Source organism: Protopterus annectens, chromosome 8.part0 (assembly GCF_019279795.1).
Source record: "Protopterus annectens isolate FY-2018-M chromosome 8.part0, PAN1.0, whole genome shotgun sequence".
NCBI classification, from domain to species: domain Eukaryota; kingdom Metazoa; phylum Chordata; order Ceratodontiformes; family Protopteridae; genus Protopterus; species Protopterus annectens.
The window spans coordinates 994,549,374-994,567,807 of NC_056741.1; the positions used below are offsets into that span (position 1 = coordinate 994,549,374).

Here is an 18,434-nt window from a genome sequence, read left to right on the forward strand (position 1 = left end):
GGGAAATGATCTATTTAAGAGTGTGCATCTATAACCACCAATGGTATTCTCCACTGCTTGGTAATGCGTGGTTATGCGGGTGGTGCACACCACGCCAACCCACTCTAACACGAGCAATAAGTAGCAACAAAATTAAACTGATTTCAAACATTCTAACCAACAGTAGCACACTAGACTGTGCCCTCGGCCAAAAATTAACACTCAGATAGGTCCTTAGCTACCCTCTACTTTCACTAAAGTAAAGGCAGAGACCCTCTTTTGTGGAGGAAAGCTAGATTACTGCTCAGAAACTGTAAAAACAGACTGGGTCCAGCAAATTTGAACCAAAAATATGGTGGGCTACAGGTGCAGAAAAACAGCAAAAATACAGTTCAAAAGTAACAGCACACAGTAAAATACAATGTAAGAAGTGCAGATCAAGTAAAAATGATACTTATTTTTCAGTAGCAGGCAGTCGATACTTCAGTTAACATAGGAGATTGATTGCTTGTTGCTAACCTCTGTGTACCTCTGGTAAATGAAATTAAACTGATTTCAAACACTCTAACCAATAGTAGCACACTACACTGTTAAAATATATAACAGATTTTTTTTTCAACTGATTTAAATATAATTTGTATTAGAACAGCTCAAAATTATAACATCATTTCTCTTATGCCACCTAGGATCCCTGAAAGAAGGATAACTGGAAATTAAACAGCCATTGTAATGTAATTTGCTTAGTAATCAAGTTAATATAGATAATGCTAATAGTTTCCGACAGTGCAGAGCTAAGAAATATAACCTAAGGCAGTTATATGTGCTAGCAGATTCCAGCAAAAAGCTAAAAGCAATAAAATAGTTACAAAATAAAAATTTTAACATTACAGTAGCTGTAAGAAGTTTCACTCGATAGATTTAAACATTTGCAGAGAACTTGTCAGCAGCCGTGTACCCAATGCTAGAGCTAGTGCTACTGGAGCTCCTCTCCTGTTTATTTTCTATTTTATTGTTTTTAACATTTTGCTTTGGTTCTGCTAGCACATATAACTGTCTTAGGTTATATTTCCTCTCTCTAATTCATTTTGAACCGAAATAGACAGATCCTCTGGGGCCCCTATTGTAGGGTTTAGGCAATAGCTAAACATAAGGGTTGGTCTAATGTTTTATTCCTTTGGTAATGGACTTTAACAGTGTAGAACTCTAATGCTGTACTCCCATGTATGTTAGTCATGACACATGCAATATTGACTTCAGAGTCCAATTTTCCCATCAGAATACTTGTAAATTTTTGACATAAGATGACAGAAGACACGCTGAAGAAATGGTCAAGGTTTGTAATGTTCTGACCTCCAACTATCCAATCAGCTTTAGGCAAAGGGTTGGCATTGGCCATGCACTGGCAGGTGACATTTGTTTCAGTATAGGAACAGTTGGACCCAGGTAAAATAGTTGGTTTAACTGTGAAAAAATAAAAGCAACAACAAACAGAAAGTCAGATAAAATGAAAATCTTTTAATAAGATTTTTTATTACAGCTGCAATGACTGCATATTTTTCTAGAAAAAGAAACAATACGTGTTTTGATTGCAGTAAAACCACTTTTATTTGGGAAGTGCAAGTGATTAGGATTTATTTTTATAATACCTTCAAGATAAAAAGACAGCAAGATTCACAGATGCCCTTAAAGCATAATAACAGTTAGAGAAAAAAGCAGTGTTGGCAACGTGACATGAAAACATAGAGTTATACAGCATGGGAGAATGTATGTCTTAACAGTGTGGACACATTTAGTACTGGCTTTTTCTTAAAATATACATTTGTTAATATAGATTAGCTCACTGGACACAAGTGTCCCTTTTCAAGGATGACCCAGAAGTACAGCCTGGTTAAGTAGCTTGCCTACAGTTATACAGAAGGAAAACAGAGGAAGAAGGAATAAAATTGTTGTGGACAGCATACAATAAAGTCTACAAGTACATAGCAGATGTGGTACTAACCAAACATCCATATATATGTGGGACACGTGTGTGTGTGTGTGTGTGTGTGTGTGTGTGTGTGTGTGTGTGTGTGTGTGTGTGTGTGTGCATACGTGTATGCATGCACGTGTGTATACATGCATGTATGTGTACATATATGTGTGTGTGTGTGTGTGTGTGTGTGTGTGTGTGTGTGTGTGTGTGTGTGTGTGTGTGTGTGTGTGTAAATTTGTCTGTATCTGTGTGCGTGCGTGTGTGTGTATGTATGTTTGCACGTGTGTATACATGCATGTATGTGTGTATATATATATGTGTGTGTGTGTGTGTGTGTGTGTGTGTGTGTGTGTGTGTGTGTGTATCTGTGTGCGTGTTTAACTGCGTGTGTGTGTGTGTGTGTAAATTTGTCTGTATCTGTGTGCGTGCGTGTGTGTGTATGTATGTTTGCACGTGTGTATACATGCATGTATGTGTGTATAAATATGTGTGTGTGCGCGCGTGTGTGTGTGTGTGTGTGTGTGTGTGTGTGTGTGTGTGTGTGTGTGTGTGTGTGTGTAAATTTGTCTGTATCTGTGTGCGTGTTTATGTGTGTGTATGTATGTATGCATGCACGTGTATACATGTATGTATGTGTGTATATATGCGTGCATGTGTGTGTGTGTGTGTTTGTTCTAGCATTACAAAATACCAAAGAGAAAGAGAACTCTAAAATGGTTGAATGTGATAGTTTAACTAGTACACATCAATAAGAAGTAAATTATAGAAAACATGTGACCTCGTTTTACCTCAGTGTCGATTCATGCATACAGGCCCACATTTACATCTGATCATTAATGACTGATGACCCTGTTCTTACTCTTTTTACTCATTACAGATCTCTTTTGGGTTGCACTGCAGGAAGTACAGCTCATGCTTGTTTGCTAGTGCTTTTGTTTAGCTGCTGTGGTATTGAGTTAGCAGCTAAAGACAGCCTGCAGTGCTTTGTTTGCCTTATATGAGGTGTATGCAAATGTCTGAATGTGTTGTGTACATATACATTTTTTGCATGTGCTTGAATCTGTGAAAATGTGCTTTCTGAATGGGATGCTATCAGCTTCAGTAACTGAGTTGCAGTGGTAATGCATTCACTTCTTTCTCGTTAGATAACCTCTTGCCATACATGATAATGCAGCTTCAGACGACAGCTGTGAGGTACTTCTGAATTGTTTTATCATTGCATTACCACTGTTATTGATGATATATTTTCATTTACATATAAATTCTGAATCTACATCTTGGTGTCCAGCAACATATCTCATGTGTAGCTGTGCTCTGCTTTTGTCTGTGCATCATGCTATTTCCCTGTGTAGTACGATAGATGTAAGAAACATGCGCAAATATATTTTAAAACAAAATGTCAAGACGTCTGATTAAAGAATGGATAATAAATGTAAATAGCAATATATTAACTGGCATTAATTCACAAAGTCCTGCTGTAAAACTTTAAGTATTAAGATTAGTTGGTGTGTTATGAAAATAAGTTATAGATGTGATAATTCATTTTGCAGCCTTTGCATTTGCTAATGCTTCTGACTCCCAGTATAGCCACAATAATAAATTTATATATCTTTACGACCTATAGATTAGAATTAAAAGATTTTGCTTCTGTAAGAGTTCAGAATATACATCATGTGGTCTCCTATTCTGTATCTCTAGCTCAGTCTAAAGTAAATGCTTGTGAGGCTGACCACATGCAAGTCCACTTCCCTTCTTGTTATTTATGAGCCTCTCTGAATACCACATGTTATATGACATCAAAAGTAATGGAAAATAACTCATTCTACATTTCATCTGAGAAATAGTACAACTGCAGCCTCGTGGAAATGTCTCTGTGTGAAAATGGAAATTGTGAATCCAGAATTCAACTTATTCCTGACATCAACAATGTCTGAGAAGTCTGAAAAGGTAGAGTGTGTATGTCATCCTTGATAGTGGTGAAGAAGCCTTCAGTGTTTGCAGTGCATCTGAGTTTTGAGGAATAGAAAGAGAATACTGCTGTAATGAGACAAAAAGATTACAGCTGTTGCTGAGACAAGAGTTTACCCTATAGTCAACATTTTATCTTGCAGGGTTCAATGTCTCACTGAGAATATAGTCCGCTATCTTTGTGAATTTAATAACTAAGCAAATGAAAGTGGATTTTGTTAGTTACATGACTCATTAATCTAGGGCAGAATCATGTTTTATATTAGAAGTGATCAGGTAAGATGGGCAGATTATTGAAACAGGTTTAACTCTCACAGATGTGAGCAGAATGAATCCAACTACTTTGTCTCAGTCAAAGCTGCACACAAAACTTGAAACTGAAAAGTTTAAGCTGAATGAAAGCAAAGTAAAAAGATTTTGATCTGTTACTGATACATGTAAATCTGTATGAATTGCAGAAGGAGTCATTTCTGGGCACATTGCAGGTGTTGTAAAGAGCACTTTTGGCTAACATCAGCGATTGAAACAATATAAATTTCATGAACTTTAATCATACTTTGTCATAGAAATTGGGTCAGTTTCATCATAAACCCAATAGACCTGAAGAAATTAAAACAGAAATAATGTACAATGGTGTGGAACCTTTATACATATACTTCATCAGTGGTATTGAACAGTGCAGTGTCATATTTTTGACCTGTTTGTATTTCACTGCACATTGCCTAAGCATGAGCACAGACAACTGGCAATGACACCACAACTAATTAACATTTACATGCAATCACCCTGAGCTGAGCACTCATAAGTGCTTCATTGTCAAGCCACTGTTTCACAAGTGTGATTACCATCAACACAACATACTGTGAAACAGGTACTTGCCACTCACACTACCGCAATGCACATGAACAACAGGATAGATAACTTATCTTAGCATTTTGTAATTACTTGTGATCAGCTCCTTGCTGTTACCTCTGCCTGTAAAGACATATGCCTTTTGACCCAAACCTTTGATGCAACTACCTTCTCTGCAACACACTGAGGTGGTAATCCTTACAAATTTACATTTTCACACATTTAAAGTTGGATTTTTCCCATGCCACTTATGGTTAATACTGTGTCCTCTAAATAGTGTGAATAGATAGGTGTTTAAATACAGCACTGACTGGCATGTGTGTTTGTGTGTGTGTATGTGTGTGTGTGTGTGTGTGTGTGTGTGTGTGTGTGTGTGTGTGTGTGTGTGTATGTGTGTGTGCATGTGCATATGTGTGTGTGCGTGTGTGTGTGTGTGTGTGTGTGTGTGTGTGTGTGTGTGTGTGTGCGTGTGTGCGTGTGTGTGTGTGTGTGCATCTATACTGCTAGTTAGGATTGCATTAATCCATGTATCTGATGTATACACTTCTAGTAAGGAGAAGCATTTAAGCTGGACTTCCCCATCACTTTATCCAACGTTTAACACAAACATTTTCTCTGCAGCACACTGATGAGGTCATCCTTTCAAAAGTGTACTCTCTTACAGTAGAAGTCAGACTTCTCCTGTGGCACATGTAGTTGAAACTGCTAGGTCAATAGGTTGTTTAAATCCAACAATGGTGAACGTGTGTGTGTGTGTGTGTGTGTGTGTGTGTGTGTGTGTGTGTGTGTGTGTGTGTGTGTGTGTGTGTGTGTGTCTCATGTCACACAAGTATGGCTTCTTCATTTCCAGTCAGGAGAAACATTTAATCAGGGAAAGGACTCCCCCATCACTTCATTTTTAACACAAACATCTTCTTTGTAACTCACTAATGGAGTCATCCATTCAAAAGTGCACTCTCAAATTTTAGAAGTCAGATTTCTCCTGTGGTGCATGCTGCTGATATGGTGCTATTTAGATTGTGTAACCTAAAGAGGTAGGTAGCTTAATTCCCACATTGCATAAATATTATGAGTTTGTCTGTGCTGCCAATTTGAATTGACTGTAGCAAAATATCTCTTGAGTGGGCTTCCATTTACAAGACATATTTACAAAGGGAGACCACTTTCCATCAACTTGTTGCATTTTTAGCCAAAAAAAAACATTTCATGAAACACAATAATATGGGTAGGTAATCTGAATCAAGCATTGCTTAAGTAGTCTGTGTATATGTCTGTACTGCTGTGTAGAATGATGTCTGTCAGAAGATCCATTGTCTATTTAGGAGATATATTTACTCTGGGAAAGTACCACTCTTTAAACCAAATTGCAGGCACACATATATCTTGCAGTGATAAGATAATGCAATGTCTTCAAATACACATCTGTAATACAATGTCTGTGGCACATTCGGTCGATGGAATATTACGCAGCTTATATTCTAACATAGGTAGGTGTTCAAACTCTCCAGTGACTGAACAATATCAATATGTTTCAGTATACTGCTATGCATGAATTATCATCCACCACAGTTGTAATGTGCACAATTACAGTGTGAGAGGTGTTCCCCATCACTTTTCCGTTAAACAACTGCTTTGCACCAGAATGATATGATGTCTTGACTTCACGTAGATTGTGTCTCACAATTGTGGTAAGATCTTGCCTATGGTGCATGTGGTTAATACATATTTTGTTAGCTTGTGGACTTATGTTGGCTGCTGTTCATTTCCAGCAAAGGGAACATTATATGAGTATACTGATAAGATACATTCAACATTGCATTGAGTCTATCCATTTTTATGTTGGACAAACACCTTTCAACACATTGGGGATTTCATGGCAGTCAAAGAGGTGTTCTGTGATTCTTGGTTTCAGAGTGCTGCTGTGACACATACAGTTAACATTGGCTTCTATGCAGATTGACTGTGGTTTGAATCTGGAATTGAACCATTTTTATGTTGGACAAACACCTTTGAACACATTGGGGATTTCATGGCAGTCAAAGAGGTGTTCTGTGATTCTTGGTTTCAGAGTGCTGCTGTGACACATACAGTTAACATTGGCTTCTATGCAGATTGACTGTGGTTTGAATCTGGAATTGAAGGTATACAATACAATGTGGACTAAATGAGTGGCTTAGCCAGCAAACAATGATATGGGACTGTTCATATTAACATAGATACCCCCTTCTTATTACTCAGACAAATTCCTATTGGATAAAATAGCATCAGAACTCTTTTCTTACTTCACATCTTGATTTGTGTTATTTGGGACAACCTTCATTACTATACCTGTAGAGTCTGAAACATGATTGGGAAGGATTTAAATTGGATAACATCTGTCTGTCAAACAATTGTGACAGACAGGAGTGGCTTAGGTAAAAAATGTAAATATGGCACAGTAAGACGGTCACGTTTTAGGGCTGGTACTCCATGTTAGGGGGGCCATGCCCAGCCCAATAGGATAGTGATGTAATCCCTTAAAATATGTTCTTCATGAGGCTATGGATATGCCTCTTTCTGTGGTGTCAATGGTCGATACTCATCTCTCTCAGATCTTCCTTTGGCATGTGTTCAAGTCTGGCAAGATAGAAATACTGAGTATGCATTATTTATTTCCCTAAAAAGAATGATCTGTATTGCATGACGTATGCAAAAATTTATATATTAATGTTATTCTTTTGTTCACACTGTTCTGGTTTAAAGGAGGTGCGGGCTTACACATCATTTCTAAATGTGTGCCATGCTGCAAAAACATTACAAACTGTGAGTAAACCTGTGCTATGATACTTTCTTGTGTGTGAGAGTGTGTGTTTGTGTGTCTCTGTGTGTGTGTGTGTGTGTGTGTGTGTGTGTGTGTGTGTGTGTGTGTGTGTGTGTGTGTGTGTGTGTGTGAGTGTGTGTGTGTGTGTGTGTGTGTGTGTGTGTGTGTGTGTGTGTGTGTGTGTGTGTGTGTGTGTGTGTGTGTGTGTGTGTGTGTGTGTGTGTGTGTGTGTGTGTGTGTGTGTGTGTGTGTGTGTGTGTGTGTGTGTGTGTGTGTGTGTGTGTGTGTGTGTGTGTGTGTGTGTGTGTGTGTGTGTGTGTGTGTGTGTGTGTGTGTGTGTGTGTGTGTTAGTTGATGGTATTGCAGTCTTGGCTGTGATTCCTTTGTAGAAGTAGTGGGTGCGCCATGTTTAGCAAACACACCATTAATCTTTGTTTTTCTGTGTTAGGACTTAATTGGATTAGACTCTAGAATGTTGGCTTTGATAACATATGTTAAATACATTTGGTGATCTAAAACAGAGGATAGCAACATTTGTCAAAGACCAGTGAACATCTGGTGTATGTGCAATGTAAATCAATAGGTTACTTAATAATTCAAATTACTGTTTCACCTGGATGAGATGTATGTTACTGTAGTGTCATACAATTCTTTTAACAAGGCTTACTTCACGGCTAAATATCAGTTACAGTTTACTGCACTCACATTTGTAGTTTAATCCACTTATTTATGTCAGAATGTATAGGTGTGGCACTTGCACCAGCTAGGACACACATCATATCATTACTTACAGTAAAACAAATGCATCATAACAACAATAATGTATAGCCTTACATTTGCTACATTTGCAAATTAGCTGACATACTAATGGCATAATGCTGGCATGGACTTTTATTTTTTCCCCAAGTCTTGTGTGGGCTAGCTATCTATTTACGATATAAACATAAATACATCCTATGCATATCGATCTACATCATGACATCCAGAAACAAACCATTTTCATGGGGACTTACTACACTTGCTCTATCTTGGTTTTTTTGGCTCATTGCCATGCTGCAGTTTGCATATACATATATCATATCTGCTATAGTTAGAAAACACATAGATCATTATTTTGATTATATCCTTGTCAATATAACACATTTGTTTATGTGTCATGTCCTAACACAGCATGAATGAATAGAAACAAACTTTGTACCATTCACAACATGCAGGTTACTTACAAAAATGATTGTTTCATCAAATAATATTATTATTGGAAAGAGTGCACAGGTGAATGTGATTCTTCTTAATATTTCCACAATGTCTCAGGTGTGTACACTTCTATAACAACCATCAGTATTTTTCCTTCATACACACAAGGTAATGCTGTCCTTACAATTCTTTAACTTGTATGTTCTAACATCAATCATGTGGATGTACTTTATTGCCTTTGATCACTCCTACAGTATATATTATGGGCAGAGAACTTCCATACTCTTGCCACACATATGTAGCTAGGCATTCTCTACATAATCATGTGAGTAACACAAATATTATTGAGCATGCCACATAATATGTATAATGGCAACTGTTCACTTACGTTTTATGACTACAGTTATTCTAGTACTGTTTTTAATTTACATTATTATAAAAGACATGCTTTGCTTATACATGTGTAAATTTACAATACCCTTTCTATGGTTACCAGTGAAAACAGATGGCCAAAAAATGTCCCTTTCCGAAGTGCATGAGACAACAGTTGTAGGGTTCATTTATTTTTGTTTTTATATGATGGGTGAGGAATACAGCATACTGTTGTTTGCAACAGATGACTTTATTTATACACATCTGATATGCAATAACTGCAGTATAAGCAAATATGACAATGTATCTACTGCCCTTGCTGTTATCTCATTATTTTACAAACACTTATCACATTTATTTCCCTTTTTTACACTGTTAGCTTTATGTCCCTCTCACATACTTTGTGAGAATTTTTACAGAATTGTGTTAACGTGTGTTTTGTGAAAAATATAAGGTGGAATTTAATAAAGCCTACAAAGAGTGATTTTCCATGTAGGCAGAATGGCATGGAGCTTACACGGATGTATGTCTCCGTGTGATCCAGTAAACAGAGCAGAGGGGCATGCACGAGCATGCGGATGCGGACACGGACACTGAGTCCAAACACTAATGCAAAATAATATAACATATATTTTTTAATACCCATATTACATTTGCACAGTGCAACAGCATCCAAACATGCTGTTATGTAAAAAAAGAAATAATAGAAATCTTAAAAAATAAAAGATGACATAAGTGAGAATAATGCATTATAGGGCCCTATGTACAATGGTAGATATTTGTGGTTGCTAAGGAGGCAAGCCCAGGAATAGTGAAGTATCCAGGTTATGTGCAATGAACTGTATGCAAACAAGCTGGCATTACTGAATAGCAATAATGGCCACAGTGTCCACAGATAAAACCTGTGTAGCTCAAGAACCAATATGTTTAAACAGATTGGAGCTTAATGGCACCCGTTTGCCCCGTGCATTGCTCAGCTAAGCAAGGGGAGGTTGTCTAGTGCTACTAAGTTTTGTTTAGCTGAGGAGTGCATGTTTTAGCTGGTTGAAGCTATGCTGAGCATGCCCATGCATGGGGATGTGCCCAGACTGCTGAGCAGTGTTTGCACCAGTGCTGTGGGTTTGTGTGCCAATAGCAGTGCTTTGCAGGGAAGGCATTTAAAAAAAAGGAAATGGCCTGGGAAAGCCCAATCTTGTCTAAATTACTGATAAGCCCTGTTCCACTGACACTGGGCCATTCAAACCCCTCATTGATATACCTGGCAGGTGGAATGCATCATAGTTAGTTAATCAAGACAGGCTGCATCTGCAGCACACAACTATAAAGTATGCATACACCCTACAATCTAAGTTTTCACCCATACTCTGCACCATTGGAGTACACACTTGGGAATTATAACTGACAGAGTGTTAGGAGCTGCTGCTGCTCTGCTGCATCTGTATGTGCTAGAGACTGAAGGCACTGCTGATGCTGCTGCTGACAACTGAGAAGGAGAAGAGTGTTCAGGCCCAGGGTAACCTTCCAGGAGCTGCATGAGCTGGAGATTGTAGAGCACTACAGGGTGGACAGGGACATACTACAAGAACTCATTGAGCTCAGCCACCCTCAACTCAGATCCAGAGCCAACAGATGGGAACCCATCCCAGTGGAAACAAAGGTATATGTAGCCCTTGGGATACTAGCTACAGGTAAATTTCAAAGACATCTGGGGACATAATGGAGGACTCACAGGCATCTGCATCCATGATACTCCACCAGTTCCAGGCTGCTTTGCAAACACATGCCAGTGAGCACATTTATTTACCCCACACCCTTGAGAAGAAGGACAGCAGTATGCATCTTTTCCACCATGTAGCTCACTACCCTGAGGTAATGGGGGCCATAGACTGCACTCGTACACATCAAATCACCTCCCAGAGAGAAGGGTGGAGTCTACATCAGCCACAAGTGGTATCACTCCATCAACTGCCAGGTTGTGTGGACATCCTGGGACATTATCATTATGTGTGTGCCGGCAGACCTGGCAGTTATCATGACTCCCATATCTGGCACACATCCCACCTGTACCAGATGTTTGCCAGGGAGGACATCCCATATGGCCATCTAATGGGGGATGCTGGCTATGCACTGGAACCTTGGATGATGACACCCATCAGAAATGCACACATACCCACTGAAGAACACCATAATGAAGTACATGTACAAACTAGGATCATTATATAGCATGTGTCTGGGCTGCTCAACTCATGGGTCCACTGCCTCAATATATCTGGTGGAACCCTGCAGGACTCTCCAGCCACATGTTCACAGATGTTCACTGTATATGCCATGATACTCAATATGATCCTGTGGAAACAGCTGTGGCAGGATCATCACAGGGAAGGGACACACAGCTCCTCACCAGTGCCAAGGTCCCCACAGCCATACCCGCAGGGGGACTCATAGGAGGAACCCCCTGAGCCTGTCCCTGTAGGCAGACATAGGCATGACCACTATGCCCTGGTCTTGGCAAAGAGGCAACACATAGCACATGCACTGACAATCTAGGGTCCTAGAGACTGACACCTTACTTAAACTCACATACACAGTAAAAAGGATGCCAGCCAGACCACACAACCTGTATCTTACCATGTATTGGTTGAGTACTGCATGCATCAGACAGAGTCAGCCCTAATGCACTGTTATCTCAACTGCTGCATTCACAAGGTAATTCACTGTTCTGTACAGCAAATGTATGGGGTACTAGACTATGGAAGCATATGTATGGACCTGCTGCATGTATGCAAGGGAAAAGAGTGTGCTACTGGGCTACCTTCAGAGAACTAACAGCTATGTTGGACAACAGGGATTCTTTACCCAATACTGGCTGCCTCATAATATGCAGTAGGCCACAAGGCAGCAAAACCCACTGCAGTATGCGAGGGAAATGCCAAACAGTGGGGTTATAGGACAGATGCATGACTGTCAATGCTAGAGTCCCAAATACATCTGTGTTCCCATACAACTGCAGTAACAGTATGTTTGCAAGGTTATAGCAGCAGACCACACAATCCCAGGGCTGTCCCAAAAAACCTGGTGACGTTCCATTTCCTTAATATGCAGAGGTCAGCTTGTATGTCTGTATTCTGTTGATAGTGTCAGGAGTTAAACTTCACTTTCTGGTGGCTGGTGTGGCTTACTGGGCTAAGTACATTAGCATGGTTGATAGTGTTCATGGTTCAAAACTGGCTGCACCTACCATTTTACATCTGTCCCAAAGACTATCAATATATCATTATTTGCTACTGCAAGAAAGCTGGATAATACCAGAGATAATGGAGGGACAGGGGGCCAAAACTATGGACATTATACATGCTTTGAGTAACCTAGAAGGTGGCTAGCATAACAGCAAGCTGTAACAAGTCAGAGTAGCAGCAGGATGTAAAGGCCATCACATAACTGTGTCAGTACCTACAACAAGTTAGTGGGCATCATGTAGTTGTATATTACCAAAAAAACACAACTCTCTGAGGAGCAGACTAGACATATGGGGCGGAATGCTGGACAACCTGCAAAACATGTACAGTCAGAGGTGTGAAGTCTGTAACCCTGTGTGTGGTGTTACATCATGTACCCAGTCTTAACATACCTATAACTACTTAGAGCAGGAAATATGGACAAAGCCATAAACAGGAGTGGGACAAAGGCCCACATATAAGGAGAAGGGTCAACTAGTGGCCACACAAATGTGGAAAGTGCAGAGAATAACAGGTCATCCCTGCTGTGTATAGAGTCAGTAAAGCAACTGTCTGCCATCAGTTTCTAATGTCAATCTTTAATGATTTGCCACTGATGTACCAGAAAATCACAATGCTATGTAAAATGTACAAGACATATGATGCAAAACCCAGTACAGTATATTACAATCTGTACACACCTTAGGTATGACTCAGATATTATGTGCAGCACACAGCCAGTGAATCCCTTGGACATAATATCAGGGAGATGCTGGACTGCTGAATCTGGTGCAGCAGCCAATTGGCTGTAGCACACAAAATGCCGGGCTGGAGTACAGGTAGGTCTGGCCTGGAGTCACCTTGTAAGTACTGACAGTCACACTGGGCATGCTCCTACACTTAGCTAATTTCGGCTCATGTCTGATGCCTCATCTGCCTAAAGAACTAATATGTGAATATACCTCTATGCATGCAAACAGGTATGTATATGTATCTGTCTCTCCCTATCCTCCTCAGACATGATTACACTTATCTCTCAGTATGTGGCACATATATGTATATCTATCTATCATATATATATATATATATATCTATATATATCTATATATATATATATATATATATATATATATATATATATATATATATATATATATATATATATATATATCTATATATATATATATATATACATATATACATACAAATATATATATATATATATATATATATATACGGTCTACTTTGAAAGACCGACACGCTTACTTCGACACAAAAATCACCGACGCCAGATAACCGACAACACACAAAACCGACAACGCAAAACACCGAACACCATAACACCGACACACGGAACGTAAACAACACACTACACTACATAGCATAGCCACTAGCCCTAACCCAAACCCTAACCCTAAGGTCCGACACTATCGCACACTTCACCTACCTGCACCCTAACCCTAACTCACTTAACCCACCCCTAACCCCAAGGTCCGACACTATCGCACACTTCACCTACCTGCACCCTAACCCTAACTCACTTAACCCACCCCTAGCCCAAGGTCCGACACTATCGCACACTTCACCTACCTGCACCCTAACCCTAACTCACTTAACCCACCCCTAGCCCAAGGTCCGACACTATCGCACACTTCACCTACCTGCACCCTAAACCTAACTCACTTAACCCGTCCCTAAACTACAGTCCCTCACTATCACACACTTACCTTACCCGAACCCTAACTCCGACACTAACACACGCTCACCTTTCCCACAGCCTAACCCGAAATCCCACAATATCGCACACTTACCTCACCGCTCCTAACTCCGTCACTGTCGCACACTTACCGGGACGCGATCACACATTACCCTTGTCGGTCTTTCCGCTGTCGGCAAATCACCCTGTCGGTAAACTTACCTGTCGGTCGTTTGGTCTTCATTTTCCGCGTGTCGGGGAATCGTCGGTTCGGTCTGTTAAAGCAGACCCATATATGCACATATTCATGTGTGTGTATCTATATAGTTTTATATTTATATATATATATATATATATATATATATATATATATATATATATATATATGGGTCTATTTTAGTTGACCGAGACACCAGTTCGCCGACACGCAAAACACCGAGACCAAATGACCGAAAACACACAATACCGACAACTCACAAAACCGAACACCATAACACCGACCCACAAAACGTAAACAACACATTACACACAATTACATATCCACTAACCTTAACCCAAACCCTAACCCTAAGGTCCGACACTACCGCACACTTACCCAACCCGCACCCTAACCCTAACTCACTTAACCCACCCCTAAACCTAAAGTCCATCACTATCGCACACTTACCCTACCTGCACTCTAACCCTAACTCACTTAACCCACCCAAAAACATAAAGCCTGTCACTATCGCACACTCACCCTACCCGCACCCTAACCCTAACTCACTTAACCCGCCCCTAAACTACAGTCCGTCACTATCACACACTTACCTCACCCGATCCTTAAGTCTGACACTACCGCACACTCACCTTTCCCACACCCTAACCCTAAATCACTCACTATCGCACACTTACCTATCTGCTCCCTAACCTTGAATCCCTCACTATCGCAAACTTACCTGTCAGCTCCCTAACCATAAATCCCTCACTATCGCACATTTACCGAGTCGCGCTCACACGTTGCCCATGTCGGTCTTTCGGCTGTCGGGATTTCACCTTGTCGATCACCTTTGTTTTCGGTCGTTTGGTCTCGGTCTTCTGCATGTCAGCAAACTGGCATCTCGGTCAACCAAAGTAGACCCATATATATATATATATATATATATATATATATATATATATATATACATATAGATAGATAGAAATAACACACACACACATATATATATATATATATATATATATATATATATATATATATATATGTATCTATGTATTTATATATAGAAAGATAGATATATAGAAATAACATATATGTATATGTGTGTGTGTGTGTGTGTGTGTGTGTGTGTGTGTGTGTGTGTGTGTGTGTATGTATATATCTATCTATATATCTATCTATATATATATATATATATATATATATATATATACATACACACACACACATACATGCATATATATATATATATATATATATATATATATATATATATATATATATATATATATATAGCGGGAGAGAGAGAGAGAGGGAGAGAGAGACACGTAAAGGTGTAGAGTGATGTAGTGCTGCAGCCACTTGTCCACTGAATGTAACCGGTGGCGTGTGCAATTAGTACTGTGAGCTGTAGTGTGTAATAGTAGGTAGGTAGGGGTTCTAATCCCACATTAACTACTGTGTGTGTGTATATATTTACATATTTTCCATACAGCTGTACAGACATGCCTATCAGGCCTATGTCTGTGCAATGGCCGATGATCTCATGGCCCTGTGACCAACATCCTCCACAACAGTGGTCTCCCTATCAACAGCTGCTGATGTCATCCACCTTAGCCGTACTGGCAGACACTCTCAGAACACATAAGTTCTAATTCCAAAAAGGGCAACTCTGTGAGTGTGTTTATGTAAATATATCCCCTTGCAGCAGTGTGTCTGTCTTTCCTGTGTGTGTGCAGCAGTTATGCATTTTAAGGCCCTGTGAGTAGCTGCTGGCCTTAAAGAGCCACAGCTGTGTTACACATACCAGTGTTATTTCCAATCCCATGCACAACACACAAGCAGACTACAACATACACAGACAAGACAGGCCCTTTATACCATGCACTGCAGCTATGTCTGGTTAATATTGACAGTACTATGCACCTGTGTGATAAGCAATATGTCAGTGAATGTGATAGACCTACACCTAAAACACAGTGCAGCCATTTTGAGCATACTATGCCAGTTCTAGTGTCACTGCCCCAGGTATGTACCATCGCTGCCATATCGTGTGTGAACAGGCATCTGTGAGTGATTGCCTCCTGTATAGTAGACTGCATAGACCTCCTCAAAAGTAAATGCATATGTGTTACTGCTCCTGCAAATACACAACTGTGATTACCCATTCAAAGCATGTCAGTTAAGCCCTCCGAATTTTAACATACAAGTATTGCACTCTGGCTAAGCATTACAGTTATGCCTAGGGCAACATGTCAGCTGTTAACATTCATAGGGTATATATGATCCATGCAACAAACATAGCACATTTACCAGGTATAGAACCTTGGACTCCGGCCACACCTGGTGTACCCTTGGAAATGTGAAAGGGATGTATTGTCAGCAATAACAAATGTGGCATTGTTACAGGGTAATATGTGTGTATATCAACATGTACAGTATCTAATGTATTACTGTCTACATTGCTGACATTCTGAGTATGTGTGCACAACTGTGCATTAAAATCAAACCCCCCCCCCAATCTAGATACACCTGACACCCGTGTACTGGTATGCAGAGGCTGAGACAATGGCTGATACAGTATTATACTGATGAATGCTCCTCTAACATGGATGCTGTGGCACTCACCTCCACAATGTATGGGGTGATGGATGCTTGTGAGCTGGTGGTTGTTCCCAGGTTTGCCAGCAATTCCTCTGTGGCTGAGAGTGGTTGTACCACTGCAGGCCCTCCATCAGTGCCAGCACAGTCCCGGACGCAGCAGCAGCCCTTTGCTGTGCAGCAATGATCACATCTGTGTCCCAGTGTCAGACCTGCTCATAGGTTTTGTCCTGTAGCCCTACATTGTTGACTGCTGTGATGAGGTAAACATGCAGTGCTGCACATTGGTCACAATTGTGGTAAGTCCTGGACAGCAGAATTAAGTGATGCAGTCTAGGCCATCCAGGATGACATTATTTTCAGCCTCTGAAAATGGCGGGTGTTTCCTTCTATACATCCTGCCTAAAAGACAGGAGCAGGAACACATCACAGGACCAGATACATTGATATCCACTATGTACAAACCCTGCACATCCAAACTGCCCTCACTATCCACTGCTACCACCCACACCACACACTTCAGTCTATCAACACACTATGTATGTCGCTATCACCAACTTAATAGCAATACCAGTTATGTCCCTATTTGCCATGACAGAGTGTGCTGTATTTCTCCACACCCATCAATGTCATCTACTGTGCTGTGTCCCCTGTGGGCAAAGTCCCACTAAAATGTCATACGGCCACTGTCAGGCATATAGATGTGTATTATTGCATGTATGTGGGGACAGTCTAGCAACATCACTGTGCCACAATGACAGACAGCAATGAAAACCTGCTGTAGTCTATCCTTCTTGTAGGTGTCATACCTCTCTGGTACACAGAGGTTTGCCGAATGTGTATATGTGCCTGATGTATGTGGTCCTTTTGCCAGACACCTGTGGATGTCTAGCAGGTGGTTGGCTAGTAATTGAGGGTTGTTCCCAGAATATGGTGAATCTGGCTGTCACACTCCAAGACCCTCAGAAAACAGTTATGCTAAAGTAATATCTGTCACTGTATTCATACTCTTACTTTGCATGATCAATATGTGCACTCTGTTGCTGAGGTTTGGTGTGCCCCCCCCCCGCCATAATACTGGCTATGACCTGACTTCCTGCTGTAGATGGTTGCCATGTATGTCAGGCATAGCTATAAACCAATAACATAAAAATGTCAACTAAACTGTGACCTAGCCAGAGTACATCAGGGACAGTCATGGGCACCTTTACAATGCCCGAACTATTCCTGTGTGACATTCACAGACTGAGAGGTGCTGAATGACAGTGCATCATGTGATATAACAGCTGTGTCTAACCTTACTTACTGTCAATATGTCTACCCCATAATCCAGTAGAATTCATACAGGAGCCAACTGTTATAGGAAGGAGTGAGAGGGCCACAGATGTGATGTAATTCACAGCAGGCACAGTTGAGAGGCATGCCTATAGCTTTTGGTCAGCAAAGTATCAACTACATGTCATTCCTAGAGATGTACTGGAGGCCTACTGTTTTAATGCCTATTCCCCATAACTGCATCCTCCCATCTATGTGCCATTATATGGGGACTTGTATTACATAACTGGTACAGTAACATAATCCTTTTG

General features: G+C 40.3%; 1 protein-coding gene across 1 annotated transcript in view; it reads right to left on the reverse strand.

Moving 5' to 3' along the window:
• Positions 1 to 453: 453 nt before the first annotated feature.
• Positions 454 to 18,434, reverse strand: part of LOC122808381 (Schwann cell myelin protein-like) — a 165,418-nt gene continuing 147,437 nt past the window's right edge. The window contains exon 4 of the mRNA XM_044079346.1: positions 454 to 1,440. Coding sequence (XP_043935281.1) covers positions 1,109 to 1,440 — 332 coding nt within the window. The 3' untranslated portion in view covers positions 454 to 1,108. The remainder of the gene's footprint in view (positions 1,441 to 18,434) is intronic.